The 26,470-nt window shown below is 30.4% G+C and overlaps 2 protein-coding genes across 3 annotated transcripts; one reads left to right on the top strand and one right to left on the bottom strand.

Moving 5' to 3' along the window:
• Window positions 1-1,169: 1,169 nt before the first annotated feature.
• Window positions 1,170-3,528, top strand: LOC105792608 (CMP-N-acetylneuraminate-beta-galactosamide-alpha-2,3-sialyltransferase 2-like). 2 transcript variants are annotated; one of them, XM_012621262.2, is made up of 2 exons: window positions 1,170-1,275; window positions 1,635-3,359. In XM_012621262.2, exon 2 carries the CDS (start codon window positions 1,782-1,784, stop codon window positions 2,970-2,972), a length of 1,191 nt encoding a protein of 396 aa, XP_012476716.1. In that variant the 5' UTR covers window positions 1,170-1,275; window positions 1,635-1,781; the 3' UTR covers window positions 2,973-3,359.
• Window positions 3,529-19,003: 15,475 nt separating this feature from the next.
• Window positions 19,004-21,930, bottom strand: LOC105792623 (zinc finger protein WIP3). The gene is made up of 2 exons (XM_012621287.2): window positions 21,191-21,930; window positions 19,004-19,892 (listed from the first exon to the last, which is right to left on the bottom strand). The coding sequence occupies exons 1-2, from the start codon at window positions 21,833-21,835 to the stop codon at window positions 19,458-19,460; spliced, it is 1,080 nt and encodes a 359-aa protein (XP_012476741.1). The 5' UTR covers window positions 21,836-21,930; the 3' UTR covers window positions 19,004-19,457.
• Between the last annotated feature and the right edge of the window lie 4,540 nt (window positions 21,931-26,470).

Here is a 26,470-nt window from a genome sequence, read left to right as displayed (position 1 = left end):
CATTGACAAGACATATAAACAAAAAACATGTTTACAACTCTTGAATGATCATTACTAATTAGATAATCCTTCATTATCCAAAACAATTGGGTGCAATAAAATTGATTGGTCTTTTGCCTTTTATCTAAGGATTAAAATGGTTTAAACAAATGGAGTAATATATAATTTAATATAGTGTGAGTTAATAAAATTGATTATTTATATTTGTTTTTATCAAATTTTAAAGAAGTTCAACATTCTTTTCATCATGTATAATTTTACTATATCACGTCCAAACTCTTTTCTTTGAACACTTTTAAAATCAATCTAATTAGGTAGCTTCATAAAGGAAAAACTTCTTTTATAACATAATAATTGTATACCTTTTCTTTTTCTTCAACTTTTGCAGTGTTTATGTTAATTTATCATATTACAGTCATATTTAAAATCAAATAAAAATTTAATATCTAATATTTATAATTAAGCATTTTATCTTTAACGGATCACTAACTTAACTATGAAATTATAGAATAATCCATTCTTTTAAATTGCAATATAATGTCATTTTATCTTTTCATACTTTAAAAATTAAACACATATTCAATAATATTAAAATACAAGTTTACTACCAATCTACCTATATTTATTATTAAATAAAATTTAAAACTTTTATCTTTTCATACTTTTAAATCATCTAATTTCAAACAAGTAGAGGTAAATTAGCATTCCGCTTATATATTTTAAAATATTGGAATGTTTTTGATAAAAATCTAAGGTATCAATCATATTTTGGAGTGGATTCAAGCATGTAAATAGATTAGAAACAAAATTAGAGGAGTAAATGGAAAAAAGAAAAAGAATTCTAAGATTAAGGAAGTATTGGAATTTAAACAGATGTTGGAGTTGTTCCATTCCCATCCCTTTCAACCAAATATTTTTAATCCAACTTATATATTTATTGTTACAAACAATTCCAATTAATTCTTAATACTACTAATCAATTGCCATTTACTAAAGGTCGAATTTTGTGATTTTTAGATTAAATCATGATTTAAGGGACTCATCTTTATTTACAAAAGTTTACCATAATTTTGTTTAAAGAAGGGATGGAAGTTGGAACCCCGTCAGATGAGTTACCTCTGTACTAATAGTAAAATCACATGCATTTAAATATGTACCCAAAACCACATGGATTTTAAAGGGGCAGAGAAGAAGAGGAATAGAAGACTGTTCCTCACTCCACTCCTTTTGCTTTTTCCTCATCCTCAACCCTTTCTTTTAGGGTTTGCATTGCAGGTTCCTTTCGATTTCCCCCCTTTTTCTTTTTCTTTTTTGCAGTGTCTGCTTTTAGTTTTAGGCATTTGGTTGGTTCAGTGCTTAATTCTTGTTCTTAAGATCATGTTCAACAAGAAACCATAACATTTTTGACTATTCGAACAATACCATTCCTATCATTATCTTTCACCTGCAATTTCATGCTACTCTTTCTTGCCGTATTTCTCCCTCCAAGATTTCATCTTCGTCTCTTTCTTTTCCGGGTTTTCCTCAAAATAGGAAAAATATTTGTCCTTGGGTGAAATACATTTGATCTTCTTCCCCCCCCCCCCCCATTTTTTGTCTCTTACAAATCCCTGATTGTTTCTATTTATGATTAGGCACCCATCTTTGTGGATGTCAAAATCTACTGCACCTGAGAGATGGATCTGAACCTAATACAGATAAATTCAAGATCCGTATTTTTTAACCCTTTTGGCCATATCTAGCAAACCCAATTTTACGGTTCAAGCAATTGTATTGCTCCCATGAAGAGGTCGTTTAGACCTTTGATAAGCATTTTAATGCTTGTTGCATTAGCTGCAACATTAAGCTGTCGGATTGCCATCCGCGGGGGCAGCGGTGGTGGATTTGCTGTTTCAGCTGAATTGGAGACCACCAGGTCCAGGGTCCTAATCCAACCCCCACCAATCCAAAATTTTAACTCAACTTTGCTCAAGTTTGCAGCGGTTGATACAGGTGAAGCTAAATCCAAGCTTGAAATAGAGCAGCTGCTGGAAGGGAGCTTTGCGGGTCAAGGAAGGTATAGGACTTTTGCAACATGGAGGAGGTTCAATCATCATGATGTCAAAGCTAGGAATTCTAATGGGATGCCGGTAATGCTCAGGTCCCCTAAATTTTATCGGTATTGGTTAGATTTTAGGAGGAACTTACAGCATTGGGCTAGAAAAAGAATGTTCCAACCTGATATTATGATGGATTTAGTTACACTAGTAAAGGTTCCTATTGATAGCCATAATGGTTTAATGAGTTCGGATAACAAGTATAAATCTTGTGCTGTTGTGGGGAATAGTGGGATTTTACTGAATACTGATCATGGGAAGTTCATTGATGGTCATGAGGCCGTGATTAGATTGAACAATGCTAGGACTGAGAGGTTCGAAAAGAATGTGGGGTCGAAAACCAGTATTTCGTTTGTAAATAGCAATATACTGCATCTTTGTGCTAGGAGGGATGGATGTTTTTGTCACCCTTATGGAGGGAATGTTCCTATGGTTATGTATATCTGCCAACCGGTTCATTTCATGGACTATTTGGTATGCAATTCGTCTCACAAGGCACCTTTGTTGATTACAGATCTGCGTTTTGATATGTTGTGTGCTAGGATTGTGAAGTACTATTCAGCGAAACGGTTTGTGGAGGAGACAGGGAAGGCATTGAGTGAATGGGGGTCTACTCATGATGGTTCCATGTTCCACTATTCCTCTGGTATGCAGGCTGTTATGTTAGCCTTGGGAATTTGTGACAAAGTTAGTATATTTGGCTTTGGCAAATCGACTTTGGCGAAGCACCATTATCATACTAACCAGAAGGCTGAGCTCCGTTTACATGATTATGAGGCGGAATATGCATTTTATCATGATCTGGTGAAGAATCCACGGGCAATACCATTCATTTCGGACAAATTCAGGTTCCCTCCTGTGGTATTCTATCAATGATTTTGGCTGATTGGTTTCTTTTTTAATTTTATTTTGTCCTTGTTTTGTTGGTCAAGACTAAATCAGTGTGTTCCATGGTGTATCAGTAATTCTGTAGTGGATAGTCAAAAGAAAACACAAATGCTGAAGATCTGTGTTTCATATTCTGGACCTGCACTGTCGAAGATGGTTTAGGGTAATAGGAAATGTAAAATTGGAAACTAAGAATATGAAGTAAGATATGGTGGATTCTTCATATGCTTTTTGTTGAGCTTTTGAGATGTTGTTCTTTCTGGTGCAATGTTTGGGGATTCAAGAGTAAGTCCCTTTAAGGTATTGTAAGCCTCTAGAAATTCAAACTCATTCATCTAGCTTATAGATCAATTAGTATTTGTTTTGCTGTGTGTATTCGGATTTGGGTTCTGAATTAGTGGGTTGGGTCCTCTTTAGACAAATGGGTCCAACAAGGGGCTGCCTTAGACACCTTCATTAATTGTGTACTACATGCATATCATGAATAACGTGGTCATACATTATTCTACTAAAATTGGAATATGATTGTTATGATTTGTGCTAATTTTTGGCATGTCATAATGATACTAGAATTTCGAGTTAATATATGCATTTGGCATTTAATCTTGTTTACATGCGGCTCCAAGATGAGCAAAATTTGTGTACCTAGCAATAATTATAGAGATCATTTTGTTGCTTTTGTATTTAATTATTTAAAAATTCTTTTTTTTAACTATTATTCATAATTTTATCATTTTAGGATTTTATTATTATTATATCTATATTTATCATTTTAGAGAGAGAACTCCTCTTTATAAAAGTTAAGAAGTCGACATCTACTTGGGGGACAACACTTTTGGAATTTTTTTTTACGGTAAATTACATCACAGCTCATCTAACTATGAACTCGTCTTTTTGGACAATCAACTATTAATTATTTTAAATTAGTTATCCAACTAATTGAGATTATTATTATTTTGTCAATTTTCGTTAAGTGCCATTAAGTGTCTAATGATGAGAGGGTGATGTGGTAGTTAAAATATTGATACAATAACAAATTTAACCTTTAACCTTTACATATTATATTGATTTAGTTATAATTTTTTAAAAATAACCCTCAAAATTTACAAATGATCTCAATTTAATCTTATTTCTAAAAGCTCAAAGAAATATGTAAAAATATATATAATAAAAATTTAAATTTATTATATATATTTGACAACAAATCCCGATCTCATCTCATTTGCAAAATTTGCCAACCTCTCGAACACCTCTAGTCACTTCATAACATTTTCTAATTGGTTTTAAATTGTTTCTAACGCCCCAAATTATATAAAACTTGATTCAATAAATTTGAAAAAAATGTTTTAAGTTTTAAAAATTATTGAATCAAGTTTTATATAATTACTAAATGGACTCATCAAGTATATGGTCCAGTGAGGCGGGAGAGAGATACTACAAAAGCTCTTAATAAAATTTTGGTAAATCCTATTGGTGGTTGACATGGGAGAGAGAGAAAATTTTATTTCTAAATTTTAAAAATATAAAAGTTTAATATAAAATATTTATATTTAAATATTATTATTATTTTAAAATTTTACTACATATAATTGTTTTATTTTGTAATGTATATAAAAATAAAATATTATTAACTTCACTTAAGGGTAATTTTGTCTTTTACATTTATTCCTTATTTATTTTTAAATCATATTCCAATAAACCAAACAATACAATAACATTCATTGTTCATTCCATTCAATCTAACCAAACAATATAATTCCTATTAATTCTCTATTCCATTTCCTTTGAATAATTATTTCATTCTACTTTATTCCATAACCAACTCGATTAGGAAAATTACAAAATATCTTTATATTTAAAATAAGTTATATTATTCGAGGGTATTTTAATTTTTATTAAATAAAAATAATAAAAAATTGCATATTGGGGATTTGAATCCATACCATTTACATTGATAAAATCTTAATTTTACTACTCAACTAAAGTTTATTTTAATATATTTTACACATTTTAATTTTATTATTCATACTATATTACCTTCATAAATTGTATATATTGATAATGTTGTTGATTGAGTTGGTGTAACAAGTTAACTTGAAATTAACTCAATATTGATGACAATATCATCATAAATAATTGTAGTGCATTTAGTATTCTTAATATAATTTATTTATGTGTTTAAATTTTATTTTACTCATAATTTAATCTATTTTTTCATCTTAACATTGTACATATTTTATGTATTATTAATAATTAGTATTGATAATGTTGTTGATTGAATTGGTGTAGACAACCAACTCAAGATTGATAACAACACCATGATAAACAATTGTAATGCACTTAGATAGTATTTAGAATGCCACCTAGTAATTATTTGTAATTACATAAGTGTGATATGTTTGGGCAATCAATTGTAATTGATGAATCCCACTGAATTGGGTGTAGTTGGAGAACCTTAATTACAATTTCCAATACTTAGGGAGAGAGTGAGAATTAGAGTAATTGTGAAAATAATTACACTCAAATTCAATTTTAAAAATTTATTTTTAAACAAGTTATAAAATTATATTATAAATATGAACACGTATGAGTCTTTTGGATGATTATGACCAACAATTTCTCATAATATAAATCCTAAAAATTATATTATAAAAGTAATTTGTGTATTTTATAAAATTATAACAAAAATTATACTATTTAAATCCTATAACATTTCTAAAGTTATGGTAAAAGAAGTTTATTATAAAAATAATTTACATGATATAAATGTGTTATAATATACTTATTTATAAAAAGTTATGACCAGTATGAACATAACTTATTTATGTGTCTATGCTATATTATAAAATAATATACATATTCATAAAAATGTTATAGTTTTTTTATCATAATTTATTTATAAAAAATAACTTTTTAAAGTTATGACAAAGCTATAAAAGTTTTGGACAATTTATAAAAATTTTTATTATTATAAAAGTTGTATATATATTATAAATTATATATATTTTATTTAATTTACGTATTATAAAAGGATATAACCTAGCATAAGTCTTTCTCCAAATTAAGTTTATATAAGTTTTTATAATTAAAGCTATAGATTGTTTGGATTATAAACCTAAATATTACGAGGTCGATGCTAATTATGTAAATAGAAAAAAAATTTCTTGCACCATACCGTGGGGTATAATATATATCATTTGAGAGAATGGTGCTAGACAAAAGCACCATAAACAGCTCGCGATCTTTTTAATTTGAGACATTCAAGGCTTTGAAATATGCTTGATAAGATATTTGTGGTTCTATAAAATATTTCTATATTAACATCACCCTAGTATAAAATAAAAAAACAAGGTTGGATCATACTAAAATGTTGCACATTTCATAACTTCAATCATATGTGGAATTAAGATAATCCATACTTTGAATAGTACAAGGAAGAAAGAAATCTTGATAATATTAATGATGCAAATTCAAATTCAGATGACGATGAACTTGATTAAGGACCAATATATGATGACACGGAGCATATGTTAAATATTAAAGCAGAAAAAAACCCAACAAAAATGTACTAAAATTACAATTAGATAAAGTTGCATATGATGTAACGCCCCAGCTTTCTTATAGTTAAATTGTTTAAATCATGTTAAGAAATTTCATTTGGTTTGGTGATTAAATGCTTTGAATCTTTGCGTTAGGTTCTGAGTTCAATTCTCTTGTTTTTGGAATTTTCCATTAATTTTGAATTATGTTAGATTTGAGTCTTAGGGCTTATCTTTTTTTTTTTTGAGTTTGTTGATAGAATGAGTCTGTTGGTTTAGTGGTAAGATGTTAACTTACCTTTTGATCTTGTTTGAATCCCTATAAGAGCAAAGTGGAAATAATTATTGCAAATTCTCCTGTGTGCCGCCCATGGTAGTAGGATTGTAATTAGTTAATATATTATTGTTTTTATTTATTTGTTTTTTATTATTTTTAAAATATTTTCTCCTAAAATTGCTCCCCACAGTCGTCTATTACCCCTATTTACCAAATTCACGTTTTTTCTTGTTCTTTCTCTTTTGTTACTCCAAGCTTTTAATCTTTTGGCTCTTTTCTTTTTCCCTTTTTGTTCTCCCAATTTTCTATGTCGTTACCTCTAGTTTTGTGATACGATTATTTTCCTTTCATTGCTTTGTTGCCGTTTTTAAAAGGGTTGTGTTGTTGTCTCGGTAAAGGTGAGTATGTGTATTTTCTGGTGGTTTGTTTTAATTGATTTTTTATTGTGGATTTGTTGGAAGATTTTGGACTCTTGAAACTATCGATGATAATTTTTCACATTTTTTGTTAGGTGAAGGACGTGAGTTTCACAACATTCCTCTAATGAATTAAGTGCTTTAGGACCGCTATTACTTCCGAGGTATGTACTTGAATGTCATTTAAGGGACTGTTTTTAAGTGTTAGGCATCGTAATTTCATTTTGGTTTTGTAATTAGATGATAATTTGATCATAGATGTGTTGATGTGTTCAAGATCTCTTTCTTGCGTTAGTATTGTTATTCCAGTAGTATTAGGTATGTGTTTCTGACACGAAAACACCACTAAAACTCGAAAAACGTCGAAAAAATAGGCTATTTTCGAAACAACAGTTTGTGTCACACGACTGTGTGACTGGCTATGTGACAGGCAGTGTGGAGCACACGGGCATGTGTAATTACATGGGCAGTTTGTGTAACAGCCCGTTTTCAGTGAAATTAGAATAGTGGTTTCGGGACCACAAATTCGAGGTCGGAAGAAAATTTATTTTAAAATTTTTTTATGGTTTATAGTATGGTAGAAATATCATATGAAAATTTTGTTAAGAAATTTTACCGTTTACATCCCTAGCTTGATAAAAAGGACTAAATTGCATAAAGTGCAAAAGTTGAATTCTAGTAGCTAAAGGTATCAAATAGCTATGAAATTTAAAATTGAAGTCCTTATATAGCAAATAGACCATTTAGAGTAGTTGGTAGATAATAATGATTATTCATCATTGGAAATTGAAGAAAGTAGTAAGGTTAATTTTGGAAATTAAAGATTTAAAGTAATATTAAATAAAAGAAAAAATCTATTTTCTTCATATTTCATCAAAAAACATAAAAACCCTAGCCATGGAAGTTTGAATTTTAGCAAGCTTATTTTTCTCATTTGGGTAAGTATTCTTGTCCCATTTTTAATGATTTTTATGTTTCCGAGATTGTAATAGCTTAATCTAGCTATCTCGGGGATTAATTTACAAAACTCTTAAAGTATTAGGATTTTTCCATGGATGAGTATAGTTGAATTTTGAAGTCTTATGATAGAAAATGAAAGGTTCTTGTTAGATAAACAACTTTTGTAAAGAGAATTTTGATGAATTTATCAATTAGGGACTAAATTGAAAAGATGCTAAATTTATGGAAAAATTATGAATTTCATGAAATACATGGGTTGCTATTACTATGTATGAAAACCGGCTAGGCTTGAATAAGGATTAAATTGTATAAATTTCATTTTTCAAGCCTAGGGACTAAATTGTAATTAATTAAAAATATAGGGGCAAGATAGTAATTTTTCCAAATATGTGTGTTGGATTAAATTGAATATGAATTATATTAAATTAAGTTAAATTCATTCGTATAGATTCGTATAGACCTAATACGGAGTTAGATCGAGGCAAAGAAAAAGTATCAAATTAGCAGCCTTCGTATCTACATATACTTATCGAGGTAAGTTCGTGTAACTAATTTGTATATTTAAATGTTCTAAATTGAATACTGTTGTGTGTGATTTGTACAAATTTCAATGTGTAATTATAATCACATATCCAATAATTATCGAGTCCTGTTTGAACCTTAGAAATTCGAAGGATACAAATGACATATCATTAGGGTTCCCGATATGGTTGTGATCCTGCATGTGTTGCGGACACACCACAGCTCTCTTGAGCTTCCCGATACTTGGCTCTAATGAGCTTTTCTATAATTGGCTCGCAAAAGCTTCCCGATATACAGCTCGTATGAGTTTCCCGTTACTTAGCTCACATGAGCTTCCCGTTATATACCCCGGAAGAGCTTTCCGTTTACATGCTTGTATAAGTATACAAGTACATGAATTGACGGATTACAAATTTGCACACTTCGTATGTACTACCCGTATATCTAATGATATTTTAAATGGTTCAACGGTCAAAGTTCTGATATGGAACAATATGAGTTCGAAATGAACAATTATGGGTATATACTTGAATTACATGGAAATGATATTACGTGATATATTGAAATATGAGATAGATGATACATGTATGTGAATCTGACCTTGTGATTTTGTACATTTATTGGTTATGGAAAGTGTTACATGGCTAACATATTGAGGATATGTGTTTAGGCTTTTGGCCAAATTGGTTTGGTTATGTTCGCATGCTTACCTTAAATGTGATTAAATAGTAAGTTAATTTCCTTGTTATACGAACTTACTAAGCTTAAATGCTTACTCTATGTTATTTTCCCTGTTTTATAGTAATTCGAAAGCTTATTTTGGTTGGAAGCTGGTCGAAATAACTTCACACTATCCATCGGCCTTTTCGGTATAATTAGTAAATTAATTTTGGTTATAATGGCATGTATAGGTTAACTTGGCCATTAATGACATATAAATGTTTTGATGGAACTAGCCATTTGAGTGACTTGTGATGGATAAATTTTGATGTGTATATAAGTGGCTTTATCATGTTTGATGTGTGTTTGGAATGGTTGAATGATGAAAATCTTATAGGTATATTGATAATTGGGTTGAATTCGTATATTTGGTAAATTATACATATATGTATTAGGTCATATAGGTGAAATTGGTTATTTGGTTGATATGAGTTATGTTGTCATTTACAGAGCCTAAGGGCATATTATTAGTATGTGATAGTATTACATGTTTAAGTATTGATTTTGGCTTGCTTTGAATGCCTTGTTATGGCTTGTGGATGTCCAAAATGTTGATTTAGGTTGATGACAAATTGGGTGAGAAATATGGCTAGGAAAATGACCTATTTTTGTCCACACGGGCAGAGACACGGGCATGTGTCTCAGCCGTGTGTGACACACGGCCATGTGACACGGCTGTGTGTCCCCTGTATCTTTAATTTGCACAAAAAAGAATGCTTACATGGCCTAGTACACGGGCGTGTGGCTTGGCCGTGTGACCCAAGTCAGAGAGTTACATGGGTATGGACATGGGTTGGGACACTACTGTGTGCCCCTATTTTGAATACCCACACGGGCGTGTGTCTCCTGCACCTTTGAAAAATTTTGATGTTTTTTGAAAATTCTTTGAGTCCCCGATTTAGTCCCGACTTATTTTCGATATGTATTTTGAGCCTCGAGGGCTCGTATAAGGGACAATATTGATTTTGATTGGTTTCCGACATGAATGTTATATGATATGAGATGTTCGAATATTTGGTCTATAAACTCCGGTAACACTCAGTAACCCTGTTCCGGCGGCAGATATGGGTTAGGGGTGTTCCATTTATTGGTATCAGAGCTACGGTTTAGTCGATTCTCGGACTAACGTAGCCTATATGAGTCTAGCTATACATGCCATTATATAACTTGTGATAGTGTGATATCTCTTGACCATTTTAAAACATGTTTTCATATAGTAATGTCATCCAACTGAGCTGATTCTGAAGAAGCTGAAAGTAATGCTCAAGCCTCTGTCCAAAGAGCAGTTCGAGTAGTAAGAGGCCCGTATCTGTTGAAATATGTTAAAATATTTACTTTCTAGAACATGACTCATTACGAAAATGAAAATCAAAGTTTTATAAAACTCGCCACAATTCCTTGATAGGAAAATTTGTCATTCTTAAAACATTTATGTGAATTTTTTAATTGCTAACTTAAAAATCCAATTCTATGAAATCATAGAGTTTAAGTCACTTGCTTCAAAAAACTCGTAATTCTAAATAAAACTTTGTAGCGGAAATTCTTTAGCTTGTTTAATTTTTTAAAACCAAACATTTATTTTTAATTAACAAAAAATATGTAGAAATATTTAATTGAGAAACAAAAACCAAAACCAAAACCAAAAGTCTAGAAAGTTTGAATACTAACATATCAAACCATTTTATGTGAGAGACCAATCCGAGTCCCCAAACGCCACCCAATTCTAATTCTTTCGATTACCTGAAAAGTTAGAAAAATTTAGTGAGCTAACAAGCTCAGTGTGTAACTAAACTAAAAAAGAATCACAAATAACACAATAAACAAATCAAAATGTCTTAGAGAATTCATCAAACTCGAATGGCAAAACTGTGCATGCATGGTTATGCCAATGCAATATTTTAGAAAACGAAATGCATGTTTTTCAAAAAACTTCCTACCCAACTCTGCTACACACCAAAAGGAGTTCCTCAGAACTCGTCCATCTAACAGCACCAATAGATAATTGTAAACATTTCCACCAGAATTGTAGTTAAACTGCCAGATTAGATACATGTGGTCAAGCCACTATAATTGCAACCAAGCTGCCAGAACATAAATGTGATTAAACCATCAGATAGTGCAGATCATTAAACTATTAGAACTTCCTCCTTACCATATTATCCTAACCCCATGCAATGTGACATGACATGCAAATACAAAATCTGAATGAAAAGCATGTAAGACATGCAATTGTACAATAGCATAAATCAAAAGGCATGAAATTCCACGCTTTTGCAGAATAGATGTATCACAAATTCAACAAAAGCAAATCAGTTTCGCCATAAAGTCACATGCATGGTCATATAAAAGGTTCAGAAATATACAAATTAATATAATTAAACATCATATGCTTATATACAAATATAGAAAAATAGGAACATGCCATCAAAATTATCAGTATACAGTTCATGCATATATATTACATACCTTTTCCACATTACTTACAGTCTCATACTATTAGATATCGTGTTTTTAAGTCTAATTTATACAACGTGGACCTTACAGAGTGGCTAAATACGCATCATAGACAAATAAGACCCTAGGTGAAAATTTCAAACAATGAGCCCACACATCTGTATGGCCCACACAACCCAATTGGCCTAGCCTGTGTGGCCCACACGACCTAACACACACCCGTGTGGCCCACAGGGTACAATTAACCCAGACCGTGTGACATAAGGTTGTATGGCTCACACGGTGTGCCACATAACCATGTGACATCGATAGTGAGTTTTTCAGCTTTCTATTGTTCGTTGTTTTTGTGAGACCGAGTCACATACCTGAATGTTTCTGATAAACGATGATCCGACACACTTCCAAACCCTAAAACCAACATTTAAAATAGACTAATTAGCAATGCTATACGAAACCCAATCACTAATTCAACCACTAGCACTAAGCATTAGACCTTAATCACAAAGAACCAACCCCAAGGCATTCAATTACTTACCCAAAGAATAAATAGTCCTTAAATCCTCAATTTTCCAGAGAAACACCCATCTCTCCAACCTCACCTAATAAAAAACAACAATTTTATGATCAATACACAATTTATCGCTCATCCTACACATCCACCAACCTCCATTGAGAAATTGAAACCAAAATGAAAATAATAACACAATTGTCCCCACAAAATGAAAATAATAACACAATTGTCCCCATAAGAAGAGAAAATATGGCACTTACAAAGTGATGTAACCTTGACCTTAAAAACACCCAAATTTCTCTTGGCTAGAACAGAACAAACAGGAACAACGACACGTCCAATGTAGTAACAAAGTAGAAGATAAAAGAAACGGCAACAGAAGAATCAAAATGGATAAACTCGCAAATCACAAAAATGCACGTGAAAAAGATGGAAAAGCAAAATAATTACCAGAAAGAAAAAAATTGCTAAGAATAAACTAACGTGTGGGAAAAAGTGGAAAAAGTGGGAAAAATGGGGAAAGTGAAAAGAAACACAAAAAATCTAGGAGAACTTTTAGGAGCTGAATTTTAAAATAAAATAAAATAAATATCCTAACCTATCAAATTTCCAGAATTTGAGTTACCACATAACGACACAGGTAATGAATAGCAAAATATTTTTGCTCTGCACACACAAGGACTCAAACATAGGACCAAAGGGCAAGCTAAAGCCTTACCATTGAACCAGCAGGCTCATTTTATTATCAATTTAGCAAAAATAATATATAAGCCAGATGTTCAAGGATAGGGTTAGGAAAAAAATAATAAAAATTCAAGGGAAAAGATTCAAACCCAAAACCTTTCACACACAAGCACAACACCTATCCACTAAACCAGATTCACTCACTTGACAAAATTCCTATAACCTTAATTCGAAAACTAAACAGGACCACTCTTGGTTTCACTAACCCAATTTCTTCTAACCCGATTTTCGGGTTGTGACAATTAGGATGTAATTACTCTTTGTTAGTCAACACACATCCAGAGAATTACAAATTCTTTACAATTACAAAAGAGTGTAATTACTACCCTACTAATTATATTTTCATTCAATTAGTCTCGAATCAATTACTCTGTGTTGTCCAAACAAACCCTTAATATTTTTAATATGATGTATTTGCAAGTTTAAATTTTGTTTTACTAACAATTTAATCTATATTGTTTTCATTTTAATATTGTACATATTTTATGTCACATCCCAAAATTAGAGCTAGAAGAAATAGGGATAAAACTTAAATTTTTTATTTTTTTATTAAGCATAGTAAGAAGGGGAAACAAGCTTAAAATTGCTTAAAAATTATTATTGATAAAGAATTAATAGGGATAAACCACTAAGCTTAATGGTTAGGCGTTAGGCAAAGATAAGGTCATAGGTTTAAACCCCCTTGCTCTTTGTTTTTTATTTTTTTTATTTTCACCTGATGCTTGTTAAAGCCCTTAAAAACATTTTCTTAAAGGCTTATATCAAGAATGAGTTTGTTGGTTCAATGGTTAAGACTTAGCATTTTTTTTGGTCCCAAGTTCGAAACCCTTTGTGCACTTTTAGCCAAAATATTTTATTTTCTTACTTTTACCCTATAAAAGTTCCAAATTTTCAAACCAACCCCAACCCAAAAACTATTTTTAAAATTTAATCCTTAATTTAAATCAATCCTAATTCTAAAAAAAATTCCTAATCCTATTGCAATTAGGGAAGAAAAGTTTTTTAAATAGCCAATCTTTTAAAAAACCTAGAATTCATATTTAAAAGATTTTTCAAGAAAAGCTCCCAAAATTCTTTCCTCTTCTTCTTCATTACCAAAACCCTCATTGCAATTAAGGTTCTTAAAATATTTCAAAGTTTTGAAATACATCCCTCTTCTCCCAATGATTGCTGATTTCCTCATCCAAAAATTAAGTTTTTTTCTTCAATTAGGTGTGGGATCTAACTTAAAGCCATTGTGTATAAATTGAATCGTTAAAAATTTGGGTAATCTGTTAGGCGAACCCCTCATGTATGGGAACCCCCTATGTATGTGAATCCACATGCAAACCCTTATAGGCTCAGTATGTAAACCCCATATGACATAGCATGCGAACCCTCATGTTATGTAGTATGACATAGTATGTAAACCTTCATGTTATATAGTATGACATAGTATGCGAACCCTCACGTTATATAGTAAGACATAGTATGCGAACCCTTATGTTATATAGTAAGACATAGTATGTGAACCCTCATGTTATATGGTATGACATAGTGAACTGTTAGTACATGTATACGAACCCTAGGTGAACTATTATGCGAACTTTTATGTGAACTGTTAAGCGAACCCTTAGTACATGTAGGCAATCCCTTAGTGAATATGTATGTGAACCTTTTATGCGAACCCTCATGTGATATAGTATGTGAATTAGCATGTGTGAACCTTATATGTGCGAACCCTATACATGCGAACCCTGTATGCAATCCCTTGTGATTTAGTGTGCTTACTATGTGCGAACCCTATATGTGAACCTGTTATGCATGTGTTAGCCTAACTGGCATGTTATCAATCTAATGTTAATATATTGAGGCAAGTTTTTAGTTCACATGAAGGAACTGTATATACGAAATTTTTATGAATGAATGCATGACTACATGCCATTGATGATAGTATGAAATAATAAATGTGTTTAACAAGTATAGCATCAATTGTTGATAAATAGCATGATAATGCTGAGTTTATGTGCTTAATTATATGAAATTGTGTATGGAGGATGGACGATGGAGGAGTTCTGTAGGAGAAAGTGGCAATATAAGTCCACACCGAAAGTCAGTATTGCTCAAAGTAGGCAACAATTTCATCAAAAACAGGTAAATAGGGATGATAGTTTAAAAATGCCATCAAAATTGGGCAACCCAAGATGGTAAGTTATTGTAGTAAAAGTCATTGTCACGGATGACAAGTGAATGTCCATTGTCATCGAAAAATCTGGGATGATAAATTATTGGTAAGGGTTTTGGAGTGTCGAGCGATGTTCGAGGGCGGATAAGAAGGATGGGTGGGATCTTAAAACTAAGATTGCATTGCATTACAAACATAATTTGTACATGCATTAACTTAGTGAATGTTCCTTGCATTATGCTTATGTTGCTATGATGCTATAAATTAAATACTTTACCGTTTGAACTATTATACATATAATGGTTTATAAGTTAGACTTACATTGGGATATCATAAGCTCACTCCTCCTTTTTCCTTACCTCCCAGGAACCTTGGACTAGCCCATTTTTTTTATTCATTATTATTTAAAAGTTTCCATTAAAGCTTTCCTTAATTGTTTTATTAGGTTTATTTATCAGGGTTGTAAATTATTAATTATTTATTGCTTTTATAATCGTGGTTTGAGATTATTTAGCATGATATTTAGTTGTTACTCTAATAATTGCATGCTAAACGGTTTAGAAAACCATTACTTATATTATTGTTTTTGATAAGTCATTTTAAATCTTAATTGTTTTCTCAAAAATCCCGCTTTAATAATATTGAAATTAGATTAATAAGTAAAGCAGGTTTGATTAAATGAATGTTTTTTTAAAAACAAAATAAAAATTTTCATGAAATTCAACACAAGTAAAAGTAGGGCTTCATAAGATTACTTCGGTGATCAATGTAATGCCTTCGACTTAGTCGAAACTCCTAAGTCGGGTCGAAGATGTTGTATTTTATGTATTATTATTAATTAATTTTAAATTATAAATTTAATTATTTATCATAAATTATTTTTAAGCACCTTTATAAAATTTTTAATAATTTTTTATTGCATTGTTATAACATTCGTTATTATATATATTTATATATAAAACAATCTAGAAACCCAACATTTTCAAATAGTAAATGCAAACACACATCGACTAAACATTAAAGCAACACCGGCATCAGAAAAATGTAGGCCGAAAGATAATCTCAATCAAGAGTAATAGATATTCTTATTTTTATATTATTTGTTAGTGATTGGGTTGAATCAATCTAGCAAAACTATATTGGGGGTTCTTTCTTTCAGCATTTGGCATTTGTTATAGATTCCAGTGAAAGTAGTTGAGCTAAAACCAGTTCATCAAAACTGGTTAAGCAATTTTGCCTTAACTACTGAATTTTTTTCTTCTTCTTTTTTTGCCTTTTACCCGACAAAGCATGGTGGAGGTCCCAATTCTTTCTAAAAATTATACCCCTCACGTTTTCCCCACAAATTTTTCAATCGGTCAAGCCTAATCCAATAGGACTCAATTTCATTGATTTTTAAAATGTTTTCATTCTAAAAAGTCATTACAAAAACACAAAAATTTATCTTTCTCCTCCTTTTTAATACATATTCGAATAATTACAAAATATAATTAAATAAATATAAAATACAAACAGATTATGAATAAGAATAATTTAAGAGAAAAGTTCTATTAAATTGAACCTACACATGGCAATGGCAGATAGTGGGACTCGAAACAAATGAGTATAGTAATATTTGAAATTGAATACTCAAAAGACCTAGAATCTTAACTATTGTTGACAACAACAAAATCTCATTATCAAGTATTTTGTGACATTTTAAATGACATATCATATATAAATTATTTTTAAGTTACAATTATAATCAATCATTAAATATATATGAGCTAATTAATTGAATCTCACACTAATGAATAATACATCTAGACAACTTCAATATTAATATCAAACTTATATATAATAAAACTCAAGCTTTGATTCTCAAAGTTGTTAAGATCTCTCTTTTTTTTTTTACCATTAAATCAATGTTAATATATAATAAACAACCTCTTCTAATAATTATATTGTAGCGTGTGATATGAAAGTTAAAATTTAATCTTCCTGCCTCACAATTATAAAAAAAAATCACAATACTTAACATATAATCACCATCATCTTCATATATGATAATTGTATGCATAATTCAATTAATTTGTTATATAATATTTTTAAAAATAACAAATATTTAAATTCTAACGTTTAAATTTCTTTTACTATTATTAAATTTAATTTTAAAAATTATTTTGTAAAACAACGAACATTTCCCTTTTTCAACTTATTAATAGTTAGTACTTATATTGGTTAAGCGGCCAACTTAGACTTACTTCGATCTCTCCCACCTGTAGCTTTTGAAAATTGTTAGATAAGCAGTGACTGTGGTTGATTGATTTTTGACGTCATTTATTTATTTTATACTTCTATATGAATATTGAAGGGTTATTTTATAGTTTCCTCCTTTCTTATCTTCAAAGTCTCCCTTTTCATTTCTCAAAATCTAAACCTAAAATAACTTCTCAAAGCAATTTCAATTGCTTAATTTAATTAAGTGTACCAAATTTTTAATTTATTTTTAACACTATAAAATTAGATTTAAAAGTTTTTTATACGATTATGCATAATTTTTCTAATTTTTAAATAAGAGGATAAACACGCTTAAAAATGCTTAAATAATATCAATGACAACTACTCTAAAACGTGGACTTAAAAATCTTAAACAATGAAAATTTCCATAATTAAATGAAATCTAAAAATGAGTTTTATTTTTATTTTTAAATTTCAAAATCTAAATCCAGTCCCAACACCAATTTCTATAATTAAAACTTGAAACATAAAAAAGAAATTATATGGAACCAAGTTGAATCCTTATATTAATTGAAGTGTTAGTGTGGGGTTGGTGCCGTGATAGGCGTAATTAAGCTAAGTTTAAACTTCAACCAATTGGTGTCTTTATTCTTTAGCATTCAACCAAAATACTCAAAAGAGATGAAGAAAGCATGTTATTAATTATTAACCACATTAATTTAATTAATTAACTGGTTCATGTGGGAAACCTTTTACACTATGCATAAATATTTATTTATTTATTTAATGTTGAATATTGTCCTTATTTTGCCTATATATATGTGGAATATTTCTTTCTTTTTAACTTGTTGGGTTGTTGATGACTATGGATCTTATATGCACGCGTGTACAAATCTTTGTATTTAGACTTCAACACTTTAGATTTTGATTAAATATAATAATGCATCCTTTAATTAATTCAACTCCCATGGTTTGAGGAATCTAAGCTTCAAATTTTCAACTTAATTTCCGATGTTTGATACTTCATCAATTATTTTAATTATGGTAAGAAGAATTTATCAAATTAATTGTTATTTTCTTTTAATTTGGCGATTCTCATAATTATATTTAAGTGTTGTTCATTCATAAAACTCATTCAGATTCAAGTTTCAAAGAGAGCAAGTGGTAAGTTTTTATTTGACAATTCCCTTTGAACGTAATGTGTGCATGAGTGATGTGAGTTTAGCTCCGTCTTATGTGCATGCGTACTAACCTTTTAATTGTATAATACCAAAAAAATATTTATAATAATTATATTTTGTAAAATGAATATATATACTAATAATAAGACATTTAATACAAATTGTATTTAAAACCCTAAAGGGACTTAGATGTATATACAAAGGAATTTTAGATTTAGCAATTTAATAATTATCTATAATGCTTCTCATGCATGCAGGCCATATATATTAGAAATAAAATTAAGCATAGAAAACGAGATAGAAAACATATATATAAAAAGATAAATAAATTGTCTAGAAAACAATACAATATCCAGTCCTAATAAAGATCACCAGTTAGCAATGAAGCAGATAAATTTACTCCCTTAGAAAGAAAAAAATCCAAATTTCTTTTCCCAGACCTTCATCATTGAAGAGAAGAAAATTCATCTACTTCACCACATGAGGTAACCCATTTGTTTTTGTTTTTCTAATTTATTTCCCAATTATGGCTAACCACAAAGTGTCTAAAAAAGTTACTGAGGCTCAACCCCTGATCAGCAAGGGCTCCATAGCAAAACTCTCCCCATGTTTTGTTTGAGAAATTTTTTGTTATAGAGCAAAAGCTCAATTGGGGTAAGCCTAAGAAACTTTTAAAGCTACTACATCTCTCTAAATGATCTCAAAAACAAAGGAAACTAAAGAAAAGAAAGAGTACTTGTCGGATACGAGAGAGTCCGTCGTTGTCTAGTGAGCGAATTCGTCTTCGGAACCAGTGATACATTCCTTGTCATCTTCAAATCCTTCAAGAGAAGGATGAGGGGAATGACCTTTGCCAAATGATCGGATGTGATCTTTCAAGGACCTTTTATGTTTAAAATCGGAGCCACAAGTACAGTACCATAGCTTGCCACAGTTCTTTTCGTGGGTTCTCCAATCCCCTTTGACAGCAAAAGTCTTGCCACATTTCCTACACATGAAGGGCTTGGCACCATGTTTCCTTTTGTAGTGAGTTTGAAGTGTTCGAAAGTCTTTCAATGGCTTGGCTCGGGGATGGTTGATGTTGTTTTTGCAGCCCTGGGCACAGCAATAGCATGGCAGCCTCAGCATTGCTGCTGGTTGTGATCCTTTAAGCGAATCTGGCCCTTTCCTATATTCAGATCCATGCCCCCACATATGCATCTGTATTAATAACAACTGGTTATGTATTTATTGCATTACATGATTTCATAACTCAAAAGTTCATTAGTGTATGTTATAGCTCTGGCTATCATGGGTGGATCATACTTTATAAAAAAATTGGATATGTTGTATTAAAGGTTATCATGCCTTTGCAAAAGGAAACCCTTGACTCTTTTAAATAGTGTACAAGGATCATTAAGGTATGTTTTTTAATTAAAAAGTTGAATAATTAAAGTGATTAAAGAGTGAAAATTAGCCACTAAAGATAAGAATCCAAAGCTCTTAAATTTAATTGCCCTCTCTCGGAACCCCTGGCCCCCTATTATTATTATTATTATTATTTTGCCTAATCAATTTCAAGTTCCTACCACTATAACTTCTTTATAAGTGAAAATGGTAAAGAATGTTTCTTTTGGTACCCCAGCTTGCTTTCTTCCCTCACAGCTTTCCACCCAAAAGGGAAGCAATCAAGGACAAAAGTCAAAAGAAAATTGGATATGGATTAGTTAAATTAAGGGGGGAAATAAGGGCCAATTTTCACTTCAAATTTAGTTTCATTTTTTTTTTGAAAAAAAGGGTGCCTGATATGCCAATAAAATTTCTAATGAAACTACTCAAAGGGTTATAAGGAAAAGGAATTAAGATTGGAATATGATCATTTAGACTGATTAATTAGGACTTTCTTGGCACTCAATTATTATTTGTATTGTTTGTTAGCTGTTTCTTAATTTCTATCTAATCTTTGAAATCCCAAGGAACTGATAATACAAATTGACGTTTGATTGGAACTCAATGAGCATCAAAATCACAAACGTATCCAAATTATAGATGGGGTTTGGTTTTGAATTATATCCAGTGTGAAAATGTTTCCAATAAAAGAAAATAAAGCCTCTACTTTTCTCTTAAATAAAAAAGAATGAAATTACTATCACAGTTGCCCTTAAAACAATTGTATCTTTTTTCTCTGCAGTTGTCTAGTTTTTATCATTATATTTCTATGTATTCTTTCTTGTTTATGTTCTTTTGATTTACATGAACAAATAAAAATAATTCAATCTATTTTCCACTTTCCATGGATGTTGCATTGGTTTAATATCTAGTTTCCTTTGTAAAAGGAAGATGATTTTGAACTTTTAACTCTACAAAGTTTCTGAAAAAAAGAAGAATGATTTCGCATGCAATAAGGATGAATTTTTTTTTTTTACTTTTGTATCAGAGAAAACCCAGTAAATTTGGGTTTATACGGTGATTTACTTGATAAAATCTAAAGAATGGAAATGATGAAGAACTCTACTGACCTGCATGTTATTGTACCTATTGAAAGTCTTGCTACAAATGGAGCAAGCAAACTGCATGGGGCCAACGAGGATCTGAGCTGGAGTTGGGATCCAAAACCTACTCATAGTGTTGAAAGAGCATCCATGGAAGGTCTTCTTCATGGGTTCTTCTTCTTTCAAAATCTTATGATCAACAACTGGAATATTATCATCCCCTTCAGCTGCAGCGGCAGCGCTACTATTAGGCAACCCAATGTGTAAAGAAACTGTAACTTTCTCTATCTTTTCTTCTTTTACATCTCCAACACTCATCACCTTTTGCAAAGCTTCCTCTTTCAATGGTTTGTTCTCTGTAAACCTGCTCAAAAGGGGCAGGCATTGAATAGTTTCCTCCCCAACCTGATGCTTATGAAAATCATGATATTGTTGCTGCTGCTGTTGTTGTTGAAATGAGATGAGAGGCCGCTTCATGATATTCATGGGGTTTATGAGCTGAACATGCTGAGCCACATAAGAAGAAGAAATAGTAGATGATGATGATGATGATGATGGTGATGATGATGGAGATGAAGATGAAGATGGCTTGAGCCATTCAATGAAGGTAGGAGCTTGAAAACACAAGGTTTTGTCCTCTGCTACATGGTAGCTCCTAAAACCCATGTTCATCAGAGCTTGGGATTTGAGTTTCCTTTTGGGGGATCTCTCCTCAGATATATGGTTTATATCCAGAGTTTATGTGGGAAAAGCCTTGCAAATATAGCAGCTGATTTATGAAAGTAGGTTTGGTTTGTCTTTTAGGGAAGAAATAGTCTTTTTTATTATTATTTTTCCTTTCAATTCCTCTCACCATCTTTTATATCTTTTTAGTCCGACTTTTGTCATTTGTTTGATTTAAGGGATTGAATTGAAAGAGAGATTAGTGGTGGGGTTTAAGACAATGACATGCATATATAATCAGGCTCCCTTCCATGAAGAGCATCCTATAACATTCTCATCTACACTCTAAATCTATATATATCAGATTAGATTTCTACATTTTTTTAATATTTCAACAAATTGAGTAATTGGGTCAAAATATTACTAATAAAAAGCTTATATCAAATGTATAAAACTAGTTAATTTGTAAGAGCTTGATGGAATTTGACCCATAACCAAACATTTCTCATACAATAAAATACTAATATAGACTACCTCAAAATGAAGGAATTATATATAAAAGGTAAAAGATAAAATGTCTTTTTGAAAAAGATTGTAAAAAATTACTATAATACATCCACAGTTCAGTTTTATATATGTATATATTTATGGTTAAAACAAGTATGCAGGCATGATTTCAACATATGCTGCTCCCACATATTTTTATGCAATCAGTGTGATACGCACCTGGGGAACTATGATTTTGAAGATACATGAACTTGCAAATTGCCATTAGACCTAATTAAAAGTCCTGGATTTACATTCGGAAAACAAAATAAACTAATTTAACATAAATAAATCAGAAATTGGCCCTCCAATCGGTTTTTGAAAGAATAATGCACTATCATTCTCACCCTCTGCAATTGCCCCCACTGTCTCCTCTTTTCTCATATGAACTCAATCCTTTGGGCTCCTCAACCTCTTTTTAATAATTGAGGCAGATAAATTACAAATATTTATTACTCTTCTAGTCATTTGAATTAATTGCAAAGCGATGTCATAACTAATTAAATTAATTTTTCGCTCAATATTATTATTCTCCCTCTCTCCACATCCAGAATTTGACTTAAACATCAATTTCTCTATTTTGAACTATTTTGTAATTAAAAATTGTTAAGTAGTTTTGGTCAATAAAAAACATATTTCGGCCAATAAAAAATGTTACGTTTATTTAAAATAAAAATATTAAATTTAAATTAAAAATAGAATTATAATAATTAAATAATACTTGAGTTTGATCGGCTATTAAAAAATGCCACATCTCAATTATTTTTAATATTATATATTATATTGATTAAAAATGTAAAACAATTCATATATAATATATATAATTTTAAAAATATTTTTATAAAACTTTAAAATATATAATTATAAATTTTAAAAGTTAAAATAATATATAAAATTTATAAAATAAAAATATATTTAAATTACTTGCCTTTTTAGAATTTTGTAAGTTTTATAAGTTTTACAATTTTTTACATTTTTTACATTTTAATAATATTATTAATTTCAACTAATTTCTTTTCAATTATCGTATTCTTTTGTAAAATTTATTTTTATAAATGTTTTATAATTTATATTTTTCTAGGTTTTATATATATTTGAATTTTTTTATATATTTATTTTAATTTTTCTATTTTTAATGTGCATATACAGAGTAGACCTGTCCATGGGCCGGGCCCGAAAAATTTTTTTGGCCCGACTCTTAGGCTCGGGACCAGCCCGGCCCGAAATATGGGCCTGAAATTTTGCCCAGGCCCGGCCCGGGAAAAAAAAATAAGCCCGAGCCCAGCTCGGTTTTTAATAAACACAAAAAAGTATTTTAAAAATAAAAAATAAAAAAAATATTTTTAAAGTATTTTAAAATTAAAAAATAAAAATAAAAAATATACATTTATTATATTCGGGCCGGGCCGGGCCCGGCCAAAAAAGTTGAGCCCGAGCCCGACCCATTTTTTAAACGGGCCTCGTTTTTTGCCCAAGCCCATATTTCGGGCCTATATTTTTACCCGAACCCTCCCATATTTCGGGCGGGCCGAGCCGGGCCGCCCGACCCATGGACAGGTCTAATACAGAGGGGTGAAGTCAAAAAATTTTGTTAGGGGGGCCAAAATGAAATTTTAATTTTTAATAGTCTATATTTTTATAATTTTCAAAAGATTAAATTAAATTTTTACGATTTTATGGGGGCCAAAGTGCAATTTTACCTACTAATTTAAAATTTTAACATTTTCTTAAGGGTCTAAACAACCATTTTCCTAGATTCGCCTCTGTATATATATTTAATAAGAGATTTTTTTACATAAAGACATTACATGGAGATTTGTGATTGGCTATAATAAATTTTTTAATGTCTTTCAAAATGGACTAAAAATATAATGAGACATACTTTAGGTACCGAATTGAGAATTTGAGTGTACTTTAGGTGTCAAATTGAGATAAAAAAGTTTAGGTACCAAAGTGGAAAAAAGTATATTTATAGGTCAAATCGTGAATTAAACCAAATGATAATAATATTTTTAATATTTAAATTTATAATAAACTACTCGAGCAATCACTCTAAGTATTAAGGTGTTTATATTTTGATCACGAATATTTTTATTAATTTCACCACTTAATAAGTAAATTTCAAATTCTAATCACTCCTTTATTCATATATAATTGGTCACTTAACGAATGTTGATGTGACCCTTTTATTGATATAATAATAAATTTAGTCCCTAATATTTACTTTTTTTTTAGTCTCAATTTTAAAAAATCAATAAATTTAACTTTCAATATTTACACATTTTGTCAATTTAGTTTTATTCTAAAAATCCAAAATATTAAAATTACAAAAAATAAAAATTCAAAAAATTATAATATATTCAAATTATTATTTAAAAATACTTAAAATTGTTAAATTTTAATATATGTTTACGCCTTCCTTTTTATTTTTATTTTCTCTTTTTTTTTGCGTTTATTATTTTCCTTGTTTTCAATTTTTCTTCCTCTTTTAACTAATTAACCTTAACTACTTCTTTTTATATATTTCTTTTTCTTTGTAGAGTCGGTTTTGAGTTAATCCATATTTCCATTTTGAGTCAAAGTTTTGATAAATTGAAGTCTGAAAATGTGTTTTAAGGTTTGGTTTCACTTTTAATCTTTCTATTCTAACTTGTTTTCAATATATATACTTTTTCATTTTCTCTTTTTATCTTGAACGCCTGAAGTTTGGACTCAAATCCAAAATCATTTGTTATATTGGGGGATAAAGATAGTGGATTTACTCATTAAACTAGGCTCCACAAACGTAGGGGAATTGAATTACATAAACAATCATTTGTGTCAGTTGTTTACTCTGTTATTCAGTTTGTTCATTGTTGTGGCAACTGAAGCACTTAGTTTTTAAGCAATTAACAACTATTCAATTCAACAACTTCCAACATCATCAGGCTTCTAATTACCCTTAACCAACCAAAACCTTCCCTTGAACACCCTTCTTCACTTTCACCATCATTAACATCTATTCAAGCACAACTCCTCACCTTTTCAGAAGCCCCTAAACTGAAACATTCAACTAACCATCACCTTGTCAAACTTTCAACTACCACAACACCAACGATACCAACTCCATCAACCCTTTCTTAACACTCTCACCGCTAAGCTCATCCCCAATATCCTAAACAAGACCAATAACCCATTCCCAAACTTGAAATGTTATCAAAATCAACACATAAAAATTCAAATCAAACCTTAAACTTGAAATAAAAGGGAGAATGTCACATCCCAAAAATGGGGTTAGAAGAAATGAGTTTGTGGTTGATTAATTGATTGGATTTAAGCTTGAATAAGCATGATTGTTAAAGTTTTGGATACATGATATGCATGTGCTTAGTGAATTATTGTTATAGAATGACTTGAAAATTTGCATGGTTTTACTAAATATTTTACTAAATTTATGAATTAGTCCTTAAACTTTGCTTTAAAAATAAAATAAGTTTTACTTATCGGTTCTTGTATTTTCTTTCAATTATTACCCTTATTAAATTGTTTTATGCTTATACGTATGATTTAATTGTTGAATTACGAATGTTACTTATGTCGTATGTTAAATAAGAAATGAATATTAGGCTTGATGATTTACGTGTATCTAAGTCATTTTATTAGAGTTTACTAATGGTGAAGTTAATTAAAATATTAATAATGAGACTTGACTATGAGTATTAATTATTATATAAAAACTAAAGTGGAATGTGCTAAGTAATATAAGTTAAATAAGTTAATAAAAAATTAAGTAAATGCGTAAAATAAAGAATATGTAAGTTGAAGTCGAAATAAATATATACAATTAAGAAATAAGATTAAGCAAGAAATAGACTTCAGGCCTGACGGTTAAGAGTTAGCTTCCCTCCCTTGTGATCCTAAGTTTCAACCCCTTCTTCCCCTTTTATTTTTGGAATTAGGCAAGTCTCCAAAAAGAAAACAATATCTATAATTAAGTGTCTAAATTAAGCAAGAAATGAGTTTTAGGCTCAATGGCTAAAACGCTAGAGCCTTTCCAGATCCAAGTTTGAAGCCCCTCTTTCTCCCATTCATTTTAAATTCAATTTCGGCAAATCTTGG

This window comes from Gossypium raimondii, chromosome 7, assembly GCF_025698545.1.
Source record: "Gossypium raimondii isolate GPD5lz chromosome 7, ASM2569854v1, whole genome shotgun sequence".
NCBI classification, from domain to species: domain Eukaryota; kingdom Viridiplantae; phylum Streptophyta; class Magnoliopsida; order Malvales; family Malvaceae; genus Gossypium; species Gossypium raimondii.
The sequence above is the reverse complement of the archived record's forward strand: the minus strand, read 5'-3'. Positions and strand labels throughout refer to the sequence as shown.